Source organism: Mixophyes fleayi, chromosome 3 (genome assembly GCF_038048845.1).
Source record: "Mixophyes fleayi isolate aMixFle1 chromosome 3, aMixFle1.hap1, whole genome shotgun sequence".
Taxonomy (NCBI): domain Eukaryota; kingdom Metazoa; phylum Chordata; class Amphibia; order Anura; family Limnodynastidae; genus Mixophyes; species Mixophyes fleayi.
In genome coordinates this window covers 194,898,230-194,907,803 of record NC_134404.1, presented here as the reverse complement: position 1 = coordinate 194,907,803, position 9,574 = coordinate 194,898,230, and the positions used below count along the sequence as shown (strand labels likewise).

The following is a 9,574-nucleotide window of genomic DNA, read 5'->3' as shown; positions in this document are numbered from 1 at the left end:
TTTTTGTACTACTGTTATTTGTAAATAATGTAATTTATGTTGGGTGTTATCTTAATCTAGATTTGTTATCTGTGCATGTAGAAGCTTTACAGAAACACAGAAGCAGCTGTGCCCATAACAGAGATTAATTTAAGCAAGGTGCATCCGGCTTGTACTGCTTGTTAGCAGCTGAGAGAAAGTGTGTTCAAGCTCTCTAGTTGTTAACCTGGCTTCACATTCAGAAGCAGGAGTGTGATCTGGAGACATGGCACTATATGGGCTGTCTATCACCATTGGGATACTGATCAGTGGATTACGCTGCTGTTTGATTCCTGATGATTTCGTGGGAGCTAAGGCTCATGGTGACGTTATTATTGGCGGTCTTTTCGCAGTACATGGTAAAATGATGGACTCAACTAAGGGATACCCACAACAACCAGCTATTCAGAACTGTGTAGGGTGAGTATTGTAACTTAACAATATGCTGATTAGGAAAATACAACAAAGTTATATAATAGAAGGGAAACATAATTGGACATGTGATAGTATTCCCAAGTGTGCTAATCTATCCCAGAGGTTTTGCAATTGAAAGTGTTTAAACTGGTATTCATATTTTCCCACAAGTTAGACTTAATACAGATTAAAGTATTGGGTATTATTTATTGTAACTGTTTAGTGAACACTAATGGAGTATTTTCTATGGACTATGTAATTACAGGAAGTGATAGTCCCAGTTGTACATTTAAGAAAAGTAAGGTCAAAGGTTACAGGCGTTGTAGCATTGCCTTTTGCCCAACGCTCATATTAAGTGCCCTTGTGTACAGTGTGAGCATTCGCCAAAGGGTTTAACCAACCTTCATTTTCTAAGCATTCTCCCTCATCACAAAGCACTGTGGCCACTTAATTATTGGTCTTAAGTACACAGATACACCCAGTGGTGGAAAAATAAAACTGGAGTGGGCTGATGCCTTTTTTGTTGGTTTATTCCTTTTATTATGTATTATTAGTATTATTAGTACTATTATTATTTAATATTATTTATTATGCATGGTTTTTATGAATGTTTCATGTTACACCCATAATATATTTATTCTCATTTGTTTTGCATTCATTTACAATTGTATTTACATTTTATTCTTTAATTACTATCACTTTTTCATACACAAGGGAGGCAAGATGGGTGACTTGGAACCTGATCCATGTCACAAATACACCTCAGCGTTTTTACAGTACTTCATATGTAATAATGATCTAGTCCTACATGGCATTCCAGCTAGCATTAAGCCATTGTTTAAAGTCATCTATCATAACTCAGGTGTATACTCCTGGGATGTCTGGGAGACTGACAAATTTTGTGGAGTCCCCTCGAACTACCAACAGAGTAGGTTGGATCCTGCTTCACTTTCTTCTGAAGTGGGTGGGGCCTTGATGATGTATGCAGATCGTGTCATCTGTTCTCTCCCGCTGTGAATCGCATTATTGTGCAGTGGGGGCAAGACCATGATGACGCAAAATACATCATCATACCTCTACACTTGTGCCTTGGACCTCTCCTCTGGGACCTCCAGAAGGAGAGGTCCAAAAAGTAGGTAAGTATGGAATAAGGCCACCTCTTTTCTAGTATGGAATCCCTCTGCACATGCAGTTCCCTGTGACAGTATTCTTAGTAAGCAAATGTGAAGTTTTCACATTTGAAATACAGCACTTGTATTGAACACTCATTATACCTGACCTAATAACAAGAAACTTCATCAAATTAATCTTGTCTGCAGTACTGGAACTACACATTATTACTGATAGTTCAGATCCAGAAAAAGAGAACAGTAGACATCCTGCTCTCCACATGCACATGATGTAGATGCATAAGGGCTCAGTATAGCAGGACATAGCTCTACCAATATTAAGGACCTGTACATTAGGATGTAGCTCTATATCAAGGGGAGTTAAGGAAAAATGGATTGCTACAAGATGACTTATAAACATTTCAAGAAGACAGGAAAGTAACATATGGAAGCACATTATTTTACAGGTAGGGCAGAAAATCCAAAGAAGTCTCCCAGTACATTTGGCGAAAATCTAAAGATAAAAATAAATAAAAAAACATTGCATAGAAACAAAAACAAAAGAGATGTACACATTATAATGGACAGATAAAATGGACCCCTTGCTTCAATTCTCCAGTAAATTCTGTTTCTCTGTAAAAATTACAATTTAGCAAGCGTAAGGTGGTCACTAAGTGGTTCGAAATCACCAATAAATATTATGTTATCTTCTAGAGCAGTTTGAACTGCACTTTATTTAGTGTTCATGCAACTGCATGCCCAAACCCCTCACAACCACCACATTTCTATTATTACTTCAGTGTAGTACAGAAAGTGGCTCTGTCACCCAACAGGCTGATTGCTGTAGTGAGCAGCATCTAGCAGGAAGAACATTTTGCTGAATGAAGACAAAGTGCAAGCCAGTGGGAGAGAGCTGAGAGTATGTAAATACCTATACTTGGCACCAGATTAGCTTTGGTACCTGGTATGACTCTGCATATTAAAGTTGACACCAGATATGGCTCTGCACATTTTACCTGGCAGCAGATATAGTTTTGCATGTTAGGTTTGGAGCAGATATATAAATTAGATTTGGGACAAGCTAAAGGCTCTGAACATTAGGCTTGACACAAGATATGCGTATACACATTAGACTTAGCACCAGGCATGGCTCTATAAATTAAATTTGGTACTAGATGTGGCTCTGTAATATAAATTTTGTGCAAGATATGGCTCTGTATATTATGTTTGGCAACAGATATGGGATTATAAATTAGACTTGGCATATCGATCTGTATATAACGCTTGACTGTATTCTTAACTTGGCACCAGACATGGCTATGCACATTAGACTTAGCACCAGATATGGCTCTGCATATTATACTTGGCACGAGATATGGCTCTATGAATTAGTCTTGCTCTATAATTTAGGCTTGCCACCAGATATGGCTCTGTAAATTAAGCTTGCCACCAGATTTGAGTGTGCATGTACCAGATATGACTGTTAATTATATGTGGCAACAAATAAAGCTCTGTGAAATTAGACTAGGCACTAGATATTATCTGTAAATTAAAGTTGGTGTCAGATATGGGTCTACATATATAACGTGGCCCCAGATATGGCTCTGTTAATTAAGGTTGGGGCAGGATATGATTCAGTAAACTAAATTTGACACCAGCTATGGCTATGCATATTATACTTGGCAGCAGATATGACTGTGCAAATTGGACAATACCAGATAAGTGTTTGTCATCATAACATAAATTTGATGATGGTCACTGGTGTTTTATTGTAAAAAAGAATGAATTATTAAATGAACTCTTCAAACATGAAACCAGCACTTATAGCCTGGTCTGTTAACAGCTAATGTGGTAGGACAAACAATATGCAGAAGCCACAACCAGCAATAGGCTATGCCAATCTGAGCTGGTCCCACTATAGCAATGACACTCACAGCAAGGAGTTCCCTGTAATAGAGGGAACCATTCCCATTCTATTCAGCACAGGCAAAAAAAATGCAGAGCGGGAAAAATTAGGCCACCCTCCTAAGGAAAATCAACTCCATTCTGATAGCACTGCGGCTCTTCTAAACCCACCTAACCAGTGGCGTTTGGTGTAATAAGTGACAGTTTTATAAAAAAAAAATAGTCCTAGCAAGCATTGATACCAGCATACCCATGGTTGAAAGTGGCTGCCCGAGCGTGCTGGTGTTGGAGAACTACAAATATCAACATGACCTGGCAGACATGGCCTGCTAGGACCAGTAGTTCCACATCATAGGGTAACAGTAAATAAGAACACTGACACCTTGTAAAAAATCTTTTGTTATAAGTAAATGATCACCCATTTATTGCCATCAGTATTGCTCTCCAAAATCCAAAGGAATCTTCTTACTAATGTCATCCATCAGAAATCCATGGTTAAAAAATAAAAAGCAATGTAATATGCTGAATAACCTGCTCTGTTAGGACAAGATTGACAGCAAAGGAGCCTTTCTGTGGGTATCCAATCAAAGCATTCCTCAGATTGGCTAGAACATGAGAAAAATTACTTCCGGAAAGAAGATAAGATTCCTTTGGAATTTATTCATGACAAGAGATGTGTGGTGTACTAGGTAACAATCATCCACTAGGTAATGTAGGGTCCACTCAGCAGTAGTGGGCCCTCCTGATGCCTGACACCTGAATTAACCATCCTAGCCTTTCCTATCTATTCATCATTAGTGTACACTTAGCTCTGCAGTGAGTGCTGCCTCCTTGAGCCTCTGCACTAAGTGTGTTATCTCCCTGTGAGTGTGTACTCAGCTCTGCAGTGAGTGTGAACACACCCTGCCCTGGTCTATCCCAGTTGCCTAAAGGCCTTCCTTGCCCTCCCAGCAACCTAAGAGTCCCAGGACTGAGGTGTCTCTCTCCCACTCAGAAGAACACAGAGTGCCTGATCAGTCTGGTGTCGTTACTTTACATCATATTGTTGCATACTCATTTGCAAAACATTTCAAATAATGTTATGAAAATTAGGCTTCCTCAATGCTGTTGGGGAAATATACTGCAGATCCCTATGCCTCTTAATAAGTGTGCTGAGCTTCTCCAATCAGGGTTCAGAACACGCCGTCTGACCTTTGGTGCTCAGCTTAACATGACTGAGGCTGAGTGATGTACAGTGATAGTGAGCTGAGCGAACATCAGATCATCAGCATCTGATCAATAGGACCACCTCAGACCAGAGTTTGGCACTGCAGGATAGAGACAGTTCCTGCAAGTAGAGTATTTTTAATATTCATTTCATATTTTTAAGAAAACGATGGGTAGCATGGTTGTGCTATAGTTGTTGTGTGACTACAAGCCCCATCACCATCATCATTTATTTGTATATTTATATAGCGCCAGCAGATTCCGTAGCGCTTTACAATTGGGAACAAACAGTAATAAAACAATACTGGCTAATACATACATACATAGAGGTAAGAAGGCCCTGCTCGCAAGTCTACAATCTATGGGACAATGGTTTGATACACAAGGGTAAGTGCTACATCGTATTGAATATTTGTCCAGATCAAATGCAAAGGTTACAAAGTATTTCGTGGGCTGTATGCTCAGTCACACAACTATGTTGGTCAGAGGGTTGTTGTCTTGTGTTAACTGTGTAGAGGATGGCAATAGTGTAACATAGGGAGATTAAGAGGGTGGTAGAGGAATAGTATAAGCTTGTCTGAAGAGGTGGGTTTTCAGAAAACGTTTGAAGGTTTGAAGACTAGAGGAAAGTCTTGTGGTGTGAGGGAGTGAATTCCATAAATTGGGTGCAACCCTAAAAAAGTCCTGCAACCAAGAATGGGAGGAAGTGATGAGAGTGGAAGAAAGATTCAGATCTTGTTCAGAAAGGAGGTGTCAAGTCAGGAGATATTTTGAGACAAGTGAGGAGATGTATGTCGGTGCAATTTTGTTGATGGCCTTGTATGTTAGTAGAAGAATTTTATATTGGATTTGTTGAAAAACAGGCAACCAATGTAGAGACTGACAAAGTGACTTAGCAGATGTAAACCGAATTGCAAGGAAAATCAATCTAGCCGCTGCATGCAAAATAGATTGTAGGGGCTTGAGTCTGATTTTGGGAAGGCCAGTAAGATGGGAATTACAATAGTCGATGCGGGAGATGATGAGTGCATGAATTGAAGTTTTTGCAGTGTCTTATGTGATTTATGTACGTATTCTGGAAATGTTTTTTAGATGTATGCAGCATGATGTAAATATACAGTTGATATGGGAACAAAGGATATTTGCGAGTCAAGGATTACACCTAGGCAGCGAGCTTGCGGAGTGGGATTTATGGTCATGTTGTCAATAGAAATAGAAATGTCAGGCAGTAAGCTTCTATTGTTGGGTGGGAATATTATTAATTCTGTTTTTGAAAGATTGAGTTTGAGTTGGGGAGTGGACATCCAAGATTAAATGGCAGAAAGACAGTCAGTAATGCAAGACAACACAGATGGTGAGAGATCAGGAGAAGATAGATAAATTTGTGTATCATCTGCAAAGAGATGATACTGAAATCCAAAGGAGCTTATTAGTTTTCCTAGAGAAGTGGTGTAGATAGAGAATAGTAGAGGACCTAGGACTGAGCCTTGTGGTACTCCAACTGATAAAGGAAGCGAAGTGGAGTTATTACAGAAAAATGAACACCGAGGGGTAAATGTAAAGGGAAGTTTACCTTTACAATGCAGCGCCGCTTTAAATTTAAGCGCTGAAGAGGCTGAACACGCCGGAGATGAAGAATCCGGAGATTCATACATTTACCCCCGAAAGAGTGATTAGATAGGTAGGATGAGAACCAGGATAGGTCAGTGTCTTGAAGACCTAGGGATTATTGTAGTGTCTGTATGAGGAGAGAGTGGTCAACAGTGTCGAATGCAGCTGAGAGATCCAGGAGAATTGGAAGCGAATAATAAATTTTAGTTTTACCTATGATCAGATCATTTACAACCTTGGTCAGCGCAGTCTCTGTGGTGTGTTGAGAGCAAAAGCCTGATTGAAGAGGATCCAATAGGTTGTTTGCAGAAAGGAAACATGTGAGGCGAGTGTAGGCAATTTGATTGAGTAGTTTCGAGGGGCACGGGAGCTGAGAGATGGGGCAGTAATTTGAGAGAGAGTTTGGGTCAGAATTTTGTTTTTTTAGAATAGGAGTAAATACTGCATGCTCTAATAGTGATGGAAATTTACCAGTAGATAGATTACAGATTTTAGTTAGAGGTGGAATGAGCACATGAGACAGGGGCCTACCAATTTGTGAGGGCATGGGACCAAGAGGACAGGATGTAGAGTAAGAAGATAAGAAGAGAATAGAAACTTCCTCTTCATTTGTGGGATGAAATGAAGAGAGGGTGTCAGAGGATGCTGGGAAAGAATTGAGCTGATTGCTAGTCGAGGGAGATGATATCAATTCAAGTCTGACCTTATCAATCTTGTCCTTGAAATAGGAAGCAAGATCCTGGGCACTGATGGTAGTTGGAGGGTTTGGGGTGGGAGGATTGTGACGATACCGGGTTTTCTGACCCAATGCTACCCACTTCACTCTGGCTGGCCACTCACGGATGCCTTTCCAAGCCAGGGAAGTCAACCCAGTACCTTCTAGGATTTGTATAGTAACTCAGGCAAATGCAGTTAGAAAGTACAGCAATACAACTATTGTAATAAAAACAATCACTAGATTATTATGTACATACAGTAAATAAATGCCAGACAGATTTACCACATCATCTGTCCCGTACCCCACCAGCTTATGGAGTTACAGTAGTCTGGCTGTCCAGACTTGACGACCCATGGATCTCTCTCAGCTGCATATGTAGACTCTAGTAGAGAACAACAACTCAAAACCAGATCTTGCACTTTTCATAATTGAAATCCCAGAATGAACACCACCTCCACCCCTGGAGTGACTCTTTATATCTAGGGTCAAATGTCCACAGTGTTTTCCCCTCCCTAGGCAAACCCCTGGGTCTAATCTTCTTAACCATTGGTCAGTGCTGGACTAGGGAGGATTGGCGAGGGGAGTGAAGATGAGTTGTCCTTCCACAGAACCTCCCCTGCTAGATGGCCTGTCTGGAATAGTCCTCTGAGAACAATGGACACTAATTAGTTTAGTCCCGCCAGTATTTTTCAACCTGATCCCTACCCATAACCCCCTGGCTACACTTTAAAGACAATGAATTACAACCTAACTGCCACATCAACAATATACAAAACACAATATACATATTTACACTGAGCTACAATGTCCCCTTACCCACATGTAATTAGACATTGCAGTTGTAGTCTGGTTAGCTGGGGAACAAAAGCAAGGGCTATAAAAAGTACTTGCTATAATCCACATTATGTGAGAAACGAGAACAGGATGGTTACAGTGTTATCACGATCGTTTCGTCACAAGATTTAAATGTGTTAAAAAGCCGTTTGGGGTTAGAAGCCTGAGCATAGATGAGAGATTAGAAGTATGCTTGTTTAGCAGTGTCCAGAGCACTTCGATAGGAGTGGTAGATAGTAGTATATGTGCTGAAATCATTAGAGGTACAATACTTACGCCAGTGACATTCAGCTTTACGAGAAAGTCTTTTTAGATTTTGTGTTAATAGTGTGCCACAGTTGACAACGAACTCTACGCAGAGGATGAAGAGTCGCTGGAGCCACTTGATCAAATGCAGTTGCTAGGGTATAGTGAAAATGAGGAACTGCCATATCAGGGGTGAAAAAATTAGAAATTGGGGAGAGAAGTTGTTGGAGAGAGGTAGAAAACTGTTGAAAATCAATAGAGTTAATATTCCTGCGGGTATGAGGAGGCTTGAAAGAGATTGACAGCAGGGAGGTTAAGAACTGGTAGTGAGCGAGTAACTAATAAGGTGATGATCCGAGAGGGGGAAAGGAGTGTTCAGGAAATTAAAAACTGAGCATAGGCTAGAAAAAACAAGATCAAGACAGTGGCCATCCTGATGAGTAGCGGATGCAATCCACTGGGAGAGGTCAAGTGAGGAGGTTAGAGAGAGCCGTTTTGAAGCAGCACTGGAACGCGGATTAGCAATATGGATGTTGAAATCAACCATGATGATGGTGGGGATGTCAGAAGATAAGAAGTGAAGGAGTCATGTAGAGAAGTGTTCAAGAAATTGTTGGTGGGGCCCAGGGGGGCAATAGAAGACAGCAACAGGCATAGAGTTAAAATCCTAACCGTATGTACATTAAAAGATAAGAATCTGAGTGATGGGAGATTTGATAGAACTGTGAATGTGCACAGTGGGGAGAGAAGTAGTCCAACCCCACTTCCTTGTCTGCCTTCAGGTCTGGGAGTGTGGGTAAAATGGAGGCCACCATGTGAAAGGGCTGCAGGTGAGACAGTGTCTGATTGCGTGAGCCATGTTTCTGTTATTGCCATAAGGGTGAGGTTGTTTGAGAGGAAGAGGTCACGTATGGAGGTAAGTTTGTTGCAAACAGAGCGTGCATTCCAAAGGGCACATTTAAAGGACTTTGGAAGAGAGGGGAGACAGGTGATGCGTTGGAAGTTGGAGGTGAGTTCTCTTTGAAAGTATGAAGATTAACAATGATAAGTAAATTGAGAGGTATGGTGCTAAGGTGCAAGAGATACCCAGAAGTGAGAAGGGCAGATGGAGCGACATAGTAGTGCAGAGGCAGGAAATTGAGAGACAGAGTGTCAACTCTGTGAATGATATATGTGTTACCTCTACTGTGATTAATGCAACCAAGAACATTATTGCAAAGAAAATATGTAATAAACGTGATTGTATATGCCACCCCTTTTACATTGGTGTGGGATGGTGTAGGTGCTTCTCAGACATAAAAACTTGCTCTGAGTTCTCTCAGACTAGATTCCTCCTCTTTTCCCTTCTTCTCAGGCTCTGTGGGGATTAAAAAGTAAAAAGGCTTTTGTACATACAAGTTTAATAACCATGGGCCTGATTCATTAAGGGAAGTTTAGTAAAAAAAATTGGGTAAGTAGTCTCCTGAACAAAACCATGTTACAATGCTAGGGGTGCAAATTAGTTTTCTATTTT

At 40.6% G+C, this 9,574-nt stretch overlaps 1 protein-coding gene across 2 annotated transcripts in view; it reads left to right on the top strand.

The window, feature by feature from the left end:
• The first annotated feature begins 237 nt into the window (after positions 1-237).
• Positions 238-9,574, top strand: part of GPRC6A (G protein-coupled receptor class C group 6 member A) — a 46,743-nt gene continuing 37,406 nt past the window's right edge. For both annotated transcript variants that reach the window (XM_075202966.1, XM_075202965.1), the window contains exon 1: positions 238-438. In XM_075202966.1, coding sequence (XP_075059067.1) covers positions 245-438 — 194 coding nt within the window. In that variant the 5' untranslated portion in view covers positions 238-244. The remainder of the gene's footprint in view (positions 439-9,574) is intronic.